We start from the raw sequence: 13841 nt of genomic DNA on the forward strand, positions 1-13841 counted from the left end.
ATTCCACAGGACTGCAAATATATCCTCGTCACTCATTCACTTTCAAACTTAGGCGCGCAGCTCTACTATCCAGTCGATACTATCGAGAGGCGGTTGTTGGATTTTTCACCTGTTTAAAGTGTGGTAAAATCAGCTGAGAATAACCTTTTATCGATTTCAGATTTCAGATAGGCCAGTCAAGTAGAAAATTGATGTATTAATGGCCTAAAATTATGTGGGTTGAGCTAAATGTTCGATTTAGCTGGTAATATTCGACGGAAGATAAAAACGAGGTATATGCAAAATATAACTTGAATTCGTCAGTATATTTACGGTATATTTTGGTATATTTCTGAAGGTCTGGGTCACACTGATCACAATATCACAATAATAATGGTAGGTGTTTTTCTGTAAATTATAAATTATTAAGTTAAAAAGCACCCTCAAGCTTTAATTTGTTGTTGTTCGCTCTATTCAATGTGACAGCAGGGGGATTGCTAGGGCAGTTACGATGTCGCAAACGATGAGGCACACACCATAGAAAAAAAATTAAGCTAAGCAGAAAACACAACAACACTACCAAGAACAGCAACAACACAGCGGAGTTATTTTCGGCCCCAAATCAGAGATTGCGGAAGCCACGGCCCGGACAAGACACGGAAGTTACTCTTAACAGTCGACCCCTCTCGCAAGACCAGACCCTGAGGAGTCATGGCCGCGGTGCTGCCCGAGAACGCAGCCGATCCAATCGCCGTTGCCAATGAAATCAATAACATCAACGGGAACCCGAATGGAAATGGGAACGCCAACGCGCGTAATCGCGGCCTAGGGGGCGGCGCTGGACAGGTACTTTTTACATATGCATACGAAGTGCTTTAAAAAAAAAATCGCTTATCTGTGAACTTTCGCTGTTTAAATTCCAGAACAATATGATGAACATGCGGGATAGGCTATTCCATGCGATCTACTTTCGGGCGGCGGCCGCCTATGCGGAGTTGGTGCCAAGGTAAGAGTCATTGCCCCTTATCTGGTTATCGGAGTAGGTGCACCTTTGTGTGTTTATCTATGCTGATTCCCATGTTGTTTTGCAGGAAGGTTCAGCTAACCATCGAGTTCTTGCTGCTGGCCAAAGCACTGGTGTTTTTTTTCACCCTCGTCTATGTGCACAATGCCTTCATCAAGAATCCATGCACCTGTCTGCAGGAGGTGCAGAACTGGCCGCGAGAAGGTGTCATTAGGCAAGTCCTTAACGCACGATAGCCTGCATCTCTTTCTGCTGTGCTAACTTTTGACTTAATTTCAGAGTGGAGATTATTCCCCACCTGGCGGAAAAACGAGCCATTTGGCAGAGTATCAAGCAAGATCAGCAGGTTGTGCGTTCCCTAAAAGATTCATAGTAAGAGCATTCGAAAAGTTACCTAAATCAGTTGTGTGTGAACAAACGTTCTCTGTTGCAGTTACTATGACGTGGGCCCTCAGACTCTGGATAACTACAATAGACTAAAACGCTATGAGGCGATCCTGCGCAAGCTGGGCTTGCCTGTTCGCCCAACCGTTGCCTACAGCAACGAGACCCTGTACTACTACTTCGATGCCATCAACATACTGGACACCTACGATCACCCCAATGCCATACAGCTCAAGAACGAAGACGATGATGGTGAGCAATCAGAAATTGGATTATCTAATTTAAAAATCTAAGCATGAGTTGCATTTTCCACCGTAGATGAGCAATACATTGTCGAGTATTCGCTGGAATATGGACACCTGCGCCTCTCATCGGCCACCCGCAAGCGGCTGCAAATACCTGTGCTCACAGTGCAATTAGATCCCAATACGAACGAGTGTTTCGGTGATAAATTAACACGTTACCTGCTCAAGCGTCTGCTAGGGTAAGCCCTAAACAATCTATAGTTCTTTTTTGGAAGGCATTTTCTCAATGGTTTCCCCATTCTTTTGCAGCTACGATGACCTACTGATGGCGTCGGTGCGCACCATAGCGGAAAAGGAGGAGAACAAGGGCTATTTGCGTAATGTGATCACGGGCGAGCACTATCGTTTTGTGTCCATGTGGTGGGCTGCCTGGAGCAGCTATCCGGCTGCCTTTTCTGTGATGTTGCTGTTTGTAAGCAGACGAGTGTATTACAGAGTATTGGCTAGACTCTCTGACTAACTTTTCTATTCTTCTCTTTAGACGTTCTCCGTTTCCATGCTTCTTCGGTACTCGCATCATCAGATCTTTGTCTTTATAGGTAATTATTCTCGCAAGAAAATTCCAGTCCTTGTTGCTTAAGACATTTCGTTTCCTTTTCTTAGTGGATCTGCTGCAAATGCTGGAGTACAATGTCTCTGCTAGGTTTCCCATTGCTCCGCTGCTGACCGTTATCCTGGCGCTCGTAGGTGTGGCTATACGAAAATGTGATGCTAATGTGATTTGACATCTAACGTGATGTGTGTACTGTACTGTTCGTTGCAGGAATGGAGGCCATCATGTCGGAGTTCTTTAATGACACTACAACGGCCTTTTACATCATACTGATTGTGTGGATAGCGGATCAATACGACGCCATATGCTGTCACACCAGCATCACCAAGCGCCATTGGCTCAGGTGAGTACTGATTAAGCAAGCTCCCTGTCCTCTGTTCACCACTGAATCTTTGCTTTGCTTGTCTGCTCTCTTGTGCAATTGCCCGTGTGCCTTGAGTAAATGACAAATTCAATTACATTAAGTCTGCAATGTGCAATCCTTTTGAGCAGTATTCCATGAGGCTGCTGCTGCTGGTTTTTCTGCTCCTTCTTCTGCTTTTGTCCGGCCATAGATAATAGCTACAACCCAGCATCATCTCGGCCATTTCCATCCCCCACCTCCAGCTCCACAACCGTCATCATCAGCACTTAACAGTTCATTTCGTTTGGTTCGCATATTTTCCTTCTTTACACTCCTTTCCCTGTCGTGCCCTGTCCTGCCCTGTCCCGTACCGTGCTGTCCATCTACTTTCGTCTCGGTTGTTATTTGAAAATTAACTTGGCTTGCGCAAGCCTCCCCCGGGGCCAGAACAAATCGACCAGTACCCACCCCTGCCGTAAATGGGGATTGGATGCCTCAACCGACCGACACACACACATAGTAGACACCAGCAAACAGAGAATTTTCATCACTTAAGTCAACAAGCGTAACCCAAGCACCAATCGCCTCCACTCGTGCCGCAACACGGGTGTACTCCGTGCTCTCCATATAGTTCCATATAGTACTGGGTAGCATGCATACCCAGGCGAACCTCGCCATTAGCAAACATTTAAATAAACTCGCTTCTTCATAACAAAGGGGGCCGCACGAGTAAGTGGTAGGAAAAAAAGTGGTAGAAATTTAGAACTCCACATTTCCCCGGGTTCGATCAACATTAATGACCACGCACGTCAGCAGCGGACAACCCCATCCAGTGCCTCCTCCTAGGCCCGGGAGGAGGCAGGCTACTTTGCGGTTTATTACGCGCACTTTGCATAATTGAGAGCGGCCGCGTCCAGAAAATGCTTCCTTTTTTCGACAACTTATGGACGCTTGGACGCAGGGCTGGCATCAATTTCCACGATGCGCTGAGCGACGACTGTGGGACAGACGGGAGGACCCATCAATAATTCAAAAAGACACTTGAAAATTCCCTTTTTATTCGGGTAGCAAAGTCTGAAGCTCTGATGCTCTCAAGCTCCTCTTGATTATGAATTCATGCGCATGCAAGCCCCCTCCGCAATCAGTGGTCACCCTGCCGCCTTCTGGTGTTGATTTTGCGTAATTTGCGCTAAATTAAAAGGCTATCAGTGTTTGGCCATGTACAAGAAGCGGCTAGCCGGGGGGTCCTCAGCGACCACTTGTCGTATTTATATTCATTAAAGATTCATTGCCGCGCTCTCGGCTTATTTTTGTTGAGCTTTGACTGCCATTGCCAAGGGCAGGGACAAGGACAGAGACAGGTACAGGCACAGGCAAATGGCCGAACAAAATAATCAATTACGAGAGAAACTAGACTACGAATAAATAATTCATATTGGTAACTGAAAAGTTAAAGGGACCGCAGACATTGCTGACTGTTTCTGGAGTGTTTCTCCGATATGCGTGCAGTTTTCATGCTAATCTCCGATTGCTGCTGGCCATAAGAAAGTATCTGTTTTGCGTGCCATCATCTTGGCCTCTAGCTCCCCCATAACTCATCATTTGCTGCCGGAGATTGTCAAACTTTTCCAGAGAGAGCAAAACTTTCGTATGCAGAAATATCCAATTGCAGTCTGTGAAATCCGAAATCCTTTCTATGCAATTCAAATGGCAAACAGTATTCAATATCAGACGACTGGGACTGCTTCTACAGGCCCTTGGGGGTCATGTGCTTTAAGTAAAATTAATTTCGTGAAAAGTCGAAACATATGGACTGTGCCCAACGATGGGTAGACATACAAATGTGTGGGGGCGGGGCATGGGCGTGCGTGTGCGTGTACTCTTATGTACATACATATGTATGTTCTGGTACGGTTTAATTTTGCTGTTATTGACTGCCCGGAGCAGTTGAAGGGGTCTCCGTGACTGCTTTTTCCAGCTGCTGCTGCTACTTCTGGGGCTGCCTCGACTGTTGTTGGTCCTGCGGTTATGGGTTACAGGGCCGGGGATTGCTTGTTCTGGTGCTTCCTTCCTGACTTCCTGCCAGTGCTGCTGCTGCCTCTGCTCCTTCTTCTACCTTCTACCTTCTCTGCTCTGCTTCCTTCCGTATTTGCCCGCCTGTTTTTGTGGTAAAGTTGGTCTGGGATCCCAGTCGAGTCGAGTCGAGCCGGCTTGCATTGAAGTTGGCATAAAAGACAAACAAGCTTGCGGCGTTTTTCTGCTTTTTAGCCACGAGTATCACTTCGTCCTCGCAGACCTCCCAGAACACCAACCTACCTACCCCAACGAACAACCCCCAACCCCCAGCCGGTATTAATTTCATTGCATAGACTAATTTGTGTACTTAAACTTTGCTAAGAGTTGCAATCAATGTGAATTGCAGAGTGCAAATTTCAAATGGAAAATGGTAAATGGTAAATGGCAATCGGCGGGCCATTGCAGAAGCCCGATGGCAGACGGCAGACGGCAAATGGCAGATGGCAGCTTAAAACTGTCAAGTGGCCAACTTACACTTTCCGAACCATCCACATCCAGAGTGCGTACCTCCTGAACTTGAGCCCGCCCGAAACTTCTGCCTCTTACCCTTCTGTGACACCATCCCACCTCCCCCTGCCAGTAGCCGGCGCCGCTCTATTCGCTCTAATTGACTTTTAAGAGACTTTAAAGTCATCAAAGGAGAGGCCGTTGGGGGCTCTGCTTAATCGCCGTTTAACGAGCGAGAGCCGGAGTGAATGCTCCCCCCAAATAAATACAGATTTACTTACGAGTATATACACTCGTACTGTATATATACTTATATATGTATGTACGTTTAATAAGCCCCTTCCAACCCCTTTCTGTCAATTTTTCTCCTTTTACTGTTGGCCTGCGGCTTCTTGCGGCGCGTAATGCTTCTTTTGTGCTTAAATCTGGTTGCCAGGCACGGGGCAGACGACACGTATTAAATGAGCTGCAAACGCATAGGAAAAGCTAAAGGAAAACACCTGACTCCCAGCCAAAAGAAACACCTGACTCCCACTGATTCCACGAATGTCCCCCGGTCTTGCTTGTGCCTTTGCCTTGCCCTTTGCTGCTGGCTATGAATCCGAATTGAGTCTTGCGCAGATTGTTTGTCGCGTCAAAAAGCTGAGGCTGAAGTACGAAGCTGGGAAGCTGGGAAGTAACAGTAAAAGGTACGGCCAGGAGCAGGACCAAGACACTGCCGGCGCGGCATCAAAGAGCAACTGTTGTCGGCAGGCAAGTCAAAGGGGCGGCATTGACTGCCACTGGGTGGCTGACTGATGGAGGAAGAGTTTGAGGCGGTCACAGTAGCGCGTTTCGAGTAGCTCCTGCGCGCCTTCTCCTCTTACGGCTGCCGTCCTGTTGTTTACACGCTTGTTACGCTAACAAACACTCTCACAGGGGCACACCTCTACACGCATATATATTCGATATATATGTACATATATATATAATGCTCTGCGGAGCTGCTATTCCTGGCTATTGTTACTGTCGTGGTCCTGGGTTCTGGGTTCTGGGTCCTGGGTCTTGCTCTCAAAGGTGGCCACGGTGTCGGCGGTATTGGCCTCGACATCAACGGCATTGGCAGCCATGGTGAAGGGGTTCTGGTCGGGGGCTAAGCGCTGCTCTGCCCGTTTTGGTGTTGATTGAGATCATGTTACGCAAAGTATAATTGCGTCAAGTTTGTTTTTCTGCCATAACTTTTGTCCAACCGCCGTGCCGACCCTCCGACCCTCCGCATCGGCAGATGTAGCCCCAAAAAGGGGGAAGCTCCTCCTTCTCTTCGCCTCACCTCCCCTCTCTGGCTGTGTGTGTGTGTGTGGGTGGGTGTTCGAGTGGTTGTTGTTCAAAGGTGCAGTTGATGAGCGTTCCATAACGAGGCGAAATCGCTTCATTCTTATGTGTATACAAATGTATGTACCTACTCCGTGTTTTGTTTGTTTGTTTCTGTTTCAGTTTCAGTACCTCCTCCTGGCTCTGTTTTATTCGTTTGCTAACATGGCGTATGCGCAACGTGTCTTTATACACGCTCAGCCATCCACAGGCCATGCTATCAGCTGCCTGCCACTGCCACTGCCACTGTTTGCATATGCGCCATTTCTATTACAATTTATGCACGAAAATGGGTCGTTTTCACGCATTTAACAGCACGAGGCCATTGAATTTAAGAAATGGGCCACGAAGCAATATAACCTATGATGTTTGGTTTGCTGGTCCTGTCATCAAATACTTCAGTTTTTTGCGATATTTTAATTAATTAATTAAAGCAACGAATTTTGCTGACCTCTTTTTTTGTGTTGTGAAAATAAGGGTACATTTGCAACCAAAAACCTGGACACCATGTACTGTACTTTTCACTCTAATTTGTATGAAAAATAATTCCAAGAAATCCCATGATATAGTGCCAACCAACTACACCAGATATTTCTCAGAACTGTTGATGTCTCTAAATAGAGTTCGCAAGAAAATGGGAGCACTATTAATTAGGTCTCCGACTAGCAACAGTTGCAACAACATTCAAAGAGTAAACTTATCGAGTTCCTTTGCAGGGGAATCTATTTTCATTGGGCTGCATGGAGGTGGGCTAAATGCAGCCTTCATTCTTTTCACTTGAATTCTTTCAATCGCTGGGATTAAGCGAACACAGCACAGAGCATTCCCACGCATCCCACAGATCCATGCATACGTATATCCCGATATGCAATCCAATATGTAAATGCCATTAAAAGCATTATAGAGGAGCAAGAGCAATAGAGGGGGTCCTTACAAGCTCATTGAACACTTTAACTATCACGTATCGCGTGCAGGTGCAGGTTGCCCCACAGCTTTATCCCGTCTGCTGTTTGCTTGCAACAAATAAACACTTATGACGCAGATCGGATCATCGTCAGGGGCAGCAGCAGCACCAAGCACCAGCAACAGCAACAGCAACAGCAAGAGCCACACTTCACAATTGCTGGGGTGGGGGGCAAGTTTCAGCACCGCTGCCGGTGCCAGAGCCGTGGTGCTTATTTAACTAGACACATGCAACAGTTGTCCCCACTGCCGCACGCCATTTACCCCACTCCTACCCCAACCCATTTCCGCTCGGGTCGAAGGATATGAATGCCGACAGTATTTGCGTGGCGCACATCCGTCCCGACACGTCCTAGTACAGTGGTTCAAAGTGGCCTCAAACTGATTAAATCTTAGGTACAGGCTATTTAATATCGGTTATCTTCGAAAAAGATAGAATCAAGTTTGGAAATCTTACCAATCGGTATTGGGACTCGGATTTCATCTGCAAGAAGCATGCCGTTTTTCCCTTTTGCTCCACTGTGGCTCTGCACTCTATGGGTAAGTGGGAGTGGGACAGGAAGGATAAGAGTAACAAGAAGAGTTGGAAGGGTGACGGCAAGGGGTAAGGGGCAAGGGGCAAGGGGCAATGGGCTAGGCAAGGCGTTGCCTTCTTGTCAACGCTACGGTACATTAGGAAAGCGAATGAAACGGAAACGAACAAGCGATAAGTGTTGTCTACGTGTCTGCTACTCGCTCTTCCGCCAGCAGCCCCTTCCTGCTTATGTGTGTACGAGTATGTGTGTGTGCCGGTTGTATGGGTGTGTATGTTCGGTGGGAAATTGAGGAAATTGCTGGGAAGCTCTTCGCTTGCCTTAGCTGTGGATGTAGATGTGGCTGTGTCCATAATGCTCCTCAATGCTCCCCGGCTTGCGCAGTGCCCTGGAAAGGCTAAGAGTCGTGTGTCTTCATTTGTCGCTCGTGGATATTGATGGTTTCTGCTGGTTTTTGTGTTGGTATTTGGCATTAGTGCGGGGCATGTGGTGTGTCAGTGTATCAGCGTATCAGTGTGTGTGCACACAATCAACTCAAATTAAATTCAATAACATAACTCAATCATGGCCATGCCCATATGCCCCCCATGCCCCCCAGCCACCGTCTTCGAGAGTCGTTGTAAAAATAAATTAAAGTTGAATTCCGCTGGCCACGCTGGCAGCGCCAAAGGTCCTGTTGTCAGGGCTCTATCCGTCCGTCTGTCCTGTCGTTTGCTTGGACATTGCTTATCAATGCGGTGGGGGGGGGGAGGCGTCCGCTTTCGTTGTCATTATTACTGCCTCTGTGGGATGTAGCTGTTGTTGTTGCTATGGCCATCCATTGTGTTTTTTATTTGTTGTCTTTGGCGAACAACAATTCAACTAACAGCGCCAGCAATTATTTATATTATTAAATCCTCTTGAGTGTTTTCCTACCCTCACTCCGCCCTTCCTTCCGCCCTTCCTTCCTTCCTTCCTGTGGCCATTGTTGCTTCCGCTGTTGTCCTGACAGTCGGCCGTCCTGGATATTTGTCCGCTTCAGCGACTGTTGCTTGTTACACTCTTATGTCATACTCCCAGAACCCCCCCCCGTCTGCCACACGTCTGACCCATTTCTTCATGGCTTATTTTCGGCACAGCAACAGAAAGGAGCCCTCGAAGAAACGCCAGCGGAAAACCTACACCGAGAGAGGGTGGTTAGGGGGGGGGGGGGGGGAACTAGAAAAATAGAAAAACAGAAACCAATATGTTTTCGCTTTTTATTTCTGTCAGCTAAATACAATATTATCGAATGATAATCATCATTGTCGCTTTCACCCAACACCCCCGACAAGCCATCCGACCCATCAGACCCGTTCCAACCGCTGAAGGTTGATGAGGGTTTGCATTTGATCAGCTTTAAAATGGATATAGTCTGCGGTGTGTGTACTATCCTCTTGGATTGTTGTTCGGCGGCGCTAAATGGCTGACACGTTGGGACACCATTTTGGCGGGGCAAATACAAAAAAGGCTACTTTTATGCCAAGTGGCAGCAGATGCTGAAACTTTTATGAACCGGAATTCAAGAAAGTATATATTTAGAGGGTACAAATTGTATTGATTTAAGATTCCACATACCATCCTTTGGATGCAGCAAACAGACTCTAAATTGAAGCTTTAATCCGTATGAATCCTACCTCGAATACTATTACGTTTATGTTTTGTTTAATTCCTTTTCAGGTTCTTCTATCTATACCATTTTGCATTCTATGCGTATCACTACCGCTTCAGTGGACAGTACAGGACCCTGGCCCTGCTCTCCTCGTACCTCTTCATTCAGGTGGGTTGATACCTGCGGGTATGACGCATAATGAATGCGTTATGCAACGCCTGCTCCAGGGGAGTGAATGTTTGCGCCTGTCAAGTGCATGACAAATTACCCATTGTGGTATTGTTTCCCCTTGCCGACTCACGTGTAGACCGGAGCCAGCTCACGTGCCAGGAGGAGAGACTGACGACGGTCGTTCGTTGACGACTGAATGAAAGGATGAATCCATGGCTCCATCTCTCCACCGCATAACCGCTTTCGTCAGAGCAAACATTAAATCTGTCTCTCTTTCTCTTGCAGCACTCGATGGTGTTCTTCTTCCACCGGTATGAGCTGCCTGCCATCATGGCACAGCATCAGGTCTTCATCGTCACACGCAACCAGTTGAACCCGGGGGCCGCTGCCGGAGGAGCAGCAGCACGAGGAGCGGCAGCAGCCAGAGTCGTGCCTGTACCCGTGGAGCAGCAGGCGGCCTTCCAACGTGTTATCCACATTATGAATCGTCTTTTCAGCCAACTGGGGGCTCAGCGTCAGCAACGTCAGCTGCAGCAGCCAAGACCCGACGAGCCCCAGAGGCCGCCAGCGGGGGCGGGGGCGGGTGCCAACAACGGTACGGCTGCCGTGGCCGTTGCCCTGGCCAATTTAAGGCGTCTGCCCTTGGTGGGGCAGTTATTGCAGCGTCGCGACCAGTTTCCCACCGTACGGCGGGTGTTTCTTGGCCACGGCGGCAATGGCCGCATGATGCATGTCCTCTTGCAGCGCGTTAATATGGCTGACATACCCGAATTGCGCAATCGGGTGGCAGCAATGGCCGTGGCCGCTGCCGCCGCCGCAAGCCAGAGGGCAGCAGCAGCCGCAGAAGCGGACGGTGGACAGGCAGGAGAGACAACCAACAGCAGTACTCCAGCAGCAGGAGTCGGAGCAGGAGCAGCAGCAGGAGCAACAACCTCCATTGCGGCCGATACAACATCCACAGCCGCAGGTGAGCGTTGGCGATAGTCTTCCCGGCCTTAATTGAGTGTGGTCGGCACACTTCATTGACTTTCCATCTTCGAGGCTTAAACTCTTAACTTTTGGGGCTCGCACTTGTATACCCTTTCAAAGGGCATAATCCTTCTTTTTGCAGAAAAGCGTAAATCAAAATAAAAGGGTATCCAGCATAACTTTGTGGGCAAATGAAAGCTTTTCCTGTCCGGATGAGAAATGGTGCACACCTTTTTCGATATGCCTCGTTTTCCATTTTGAACGCTTTTATATAGAAAGAATATCCCATCTTCGAATAGTTCTTTCTGTGCGGGTTTTTTTTTTGTTTGTTTTGGGGGCATGGGTGCTGCGAACTGTGTCCGTTGCCATGAAGCCCTTTCTGGCTGTGTGTGAAATCGTGTGGAAGATAAATTCAAATTTGAGCTTCACCCCGACAAACGTGAAAAAATCCTGTACTGTCCGTTTTTTACGCTCCGCCATGTGTGGGTGTGTGTGTGTGTGCGTGCCCGCAGCAGCGCAACAGGAAGTACAAATAACGCAATAACCCAATAACAGACGCGTACAGATACGGCGATAAATGCCATCGAAGCGGCATCCTCCTTGGGGCAAACATGAAGCACAGCTAATATCGCCGTATTCGGACCTGGCCAGCAGCAAAGCTGCTCTGTCCGTCTGTTTGTTTGTCCGCCCCAGCGGATCCTTCTGCCCGACTGTGTACAATAATCGTAATATGCATGAAATTATTTCTCAATCCTCGAAAAGTATTCGCTGTAAATGTTTCGCTTGTCATTTCCTGTTTTATTTTCAATTTGCCCTCGAATTCCTTGCATATTCCAGATGTCGAAGCAAATCAGGGACGCAAGGAGCCGTCAAGAGGCATAAATGATGCAGCAGCCCCATCGGAAGCCAAGGCAGTCCAAGGCAACGACAAGCAGGAGCAGGAGCAGCAGCAGGAGGGGGAATCGAAAATGGAGGCGCCACAGGAACAGGATGAAGCTGAAACTGGAGAGGGCGGACAAAAGCCAGGCGTATCCAAGATGCTGGAAAATCCAAATTCCGTTGCGGCGGATATTATATATGTGTCGGATAAAACTACTGCGAAGCCAGTAGTGGGAGTGGCTGCCACTCAACAACCAAATCAGCAGCTAACGACCCGAACAGGAACCGGGACCGAGACCGGGATAGAAACCCACATCCATGTCCAATCGCTATCCCAATCCCAATCCCAGTCCCAGCCAAAGGCAAAGCAATTAGAAAATAATTTGCCAGAGTTTCTGAAAGCAGAGGGGGGACTGACAGCAGCGGCATCAGGTGAAAAGCAAAGCTGTCCACTGGAAGCTTATGCCATTATGAATGACCAGCAGGAGAATAACAAGCCGGACGAGGCCGCGACAGGAGCTGAAGTAGCAACAACATCAGCAGCTGCCACGTCAAAACAATCTACAGACGATGGGGCTGGAGGAGCAGCAGGAGCAGCAGCAGCCTGGCCAATGATGGATGACAGGCAAACAGTTGATTTTATAGAAGACGACAGGCCAACATCAACAGCAAATTGCCAACTCAATGCTGGCCCAGGCCACAAGGCACAAAGAGAGGAGCAACAGGAGCAACAGGAGCAGCAGAAGCAGAAGGAGCACCAACAGCTAATGAAAACTCCACCACATACATCAAACCAAGTGACAACAGCAGCAACATCAGCCGCAACATCAGAATAAGCAACGCATTAATGGCCAGGCCCTAACGTCCTCCCATGGCCCTGGGCCATCCCACAGTCAAGCACCACCTCTGCCCCTGATCTTCCCCTTCCCCTGACATAACTAACCGCATAACAAGATGTTATACATAAAAGAACTAGTAAATTTTTAGATAATTTGTCTGGTGTACTTATGTCTGGAGATCAGCCACGACTCACTGCCCACCCGCCCCTGCCCATTCTGTATCTGTGAGTGCTGGAGCGTGTGTGTGAGTGGGAGTGGGTGGGTGGCTGAATGTTGATTGGTTGTCTGAGAGGTGGGTGCTAGAGCGTGTGTGAACTAGACAGAACTCAAAGGTTGAAAGCTGCGTGGACTGCAGCGACTGCAGACGAACTGTGTTATGTTAGTTAAGGAGAGGGGAAGGAGGGCAGAGGGATGTTGGGAAAGTTGTTTGCTTTTTAATTAGGCCAATAAAAAGGGTTTCCGAACCCACAAATACATATTTACACGTACGCATATATACACAAGCACCTACACACACACACAAACACACACGCAAGCTAGTCGCTTTATAATCTTCAACCGCCAACCTTCTGCCGGCTGCTTTATTGAGAAAAATTCGCGGGCAATTTTTAATTAATTTTTCGCTCCCAACCTCCCAGCGAATCTAGGGATCCCAGGGTCCAGCCAGGCCGCACCGCATGCCCCAATAGACGGAGGGACGGACGGATTCCGGCCCCTGATGCTTGGTTTGAGCACTTTTTTGCCTGAATTTCATTAAATGCCAAGAATTGTCATTTTGTTTGTTTGTTTGAACATTATTTGAGCCGGGCACCTACAGCAACCACACTGTGAATATTCATGAATAAAAAAAGGCTTGAAAGTTTGATTGAATTCAAAACTCAATACTCTTTATTGGATCACAATCGAGTCAAATAAATGCGATTTTCTTTGTAATTGTTACTCTTTTAACCCATTTCTTCTTAAGTTCGAGTGGATTTCTGGCAACAGATGCCCATTTATGAGTATATACGAGTATGGATTTGAATTTGTCTGATGTGCAATGAGAGTGTGATTGTGACGGAGATTTCTAGGACTATTCAATAAGCAATTGAGCAGGGACGATGCCCGAAGACGGTTTACGAGAATAATTCTTAACTATTAATACTAAACTTACACTAGTAGACTACGACTATTTGCTATTGCTAAAACTGTTATTTCTTAATGTGTAAAAATATACGAAACAAAACTCTATAATACTTTATTCGGGAGACGAGGGAGTGAACCGATGGCAGCCAATAATTTTTCTTGGCAATTCTATTTGGTGGAAATTTCCAGCTGCATTCCAACCGCCCTCCTGGATCGGATTATAAATTCCGTACTTGATGTCAATCTGAGCACAAACGATCCGGAGCATTGT

General features: G+C 47.6%; 1 protein-coding gene across 2 annotated transcripts; it reads left to right on the forward strand.

The window, feature by feature from the left end:
* Nucleotides 1-257: 257 nt before the first annotated feature.
* Nucleotides 258-13221, forward strand: LOC4805355 (uncharacterized). Of its 2 annotated transcripts, none has more exons than XM_015185111.2 (14): nucleotides 258-375; nucleotides 466-825; nucleotides 903-985; nucleotides 1071-1217; nucleotides 1283-1375; nucleotides 1437-1639; nucleotides 1706-1871; nucleotides 1942-2104; nucleotides 2174-2231; nucleotides 2296-2379; nucleotides 2456-2588; nucleotides 9656-9755; nucleotides 10044-10725; nucleotides 11565-13221. In XM_015185111.2, exons 2-14 carry the CDS (start codon nucleotides 691-693, stop codon nucleotides 12440-12442), a joined length of 2925 nt encoding a protein of 974 aa, XP_015040597.2. In that variant the 5' UTR covers nucleotides 258-375; nucleotides 466-690; the 3' UTR covers nucleotides 12443-13221. The 2 variants fall into 2 exon arrangements, with proteins under 2 accessions (XP_015040597.2, XP_033233411.1); XM_033377520.1 differs by having other exon boundaries at nucleotides 357-375; nucleotides 469-825.
* The last annotated feature ends 620 nt before the right edge of the window (nucleotides 13222-13841 follow it).

The sequence above is a fragment of the Drosophila pseudoobscura genome, chromosome 3, assembly GCF_009870125.1.
Source record: "Drosophila pseudoobscura strain MV-25-SWS-2005 chromosome 3, UCI_Dpse_MV25, whole genome shotgun sequence".
Classification (NCBI taxonomy): domain Eukaryota; kingdom Metazoa; phylum Arthropoda; class Insecta; order Diptera; family Drosophilidae; genus Drosophila; species Drosophila pseudoobscura.

Coding starts and splice junctions, on each gene's coding strand:
- LOC4805355 (XM_015185111.2), top strand. CDS start 691: ATGGCCGCGGTGCTGCCCGAGAACGCAGCCGATCCAATCGCCGTTGCC. Junction 986..1,070: donor TATGCGGAGTTGGTGCCAAG/GTAAGAGTCATT, acceptor GTTGTTTTGCAG/GAAGGTTCAGCTAACCATCG. Junction 1,376..1,436: donor CGTTCCCTAAAAGATTCATA/GTAAGAGCATTC, acceptor TCTCTGTTGCAG/TTACTATGACGTGGGCCCTC.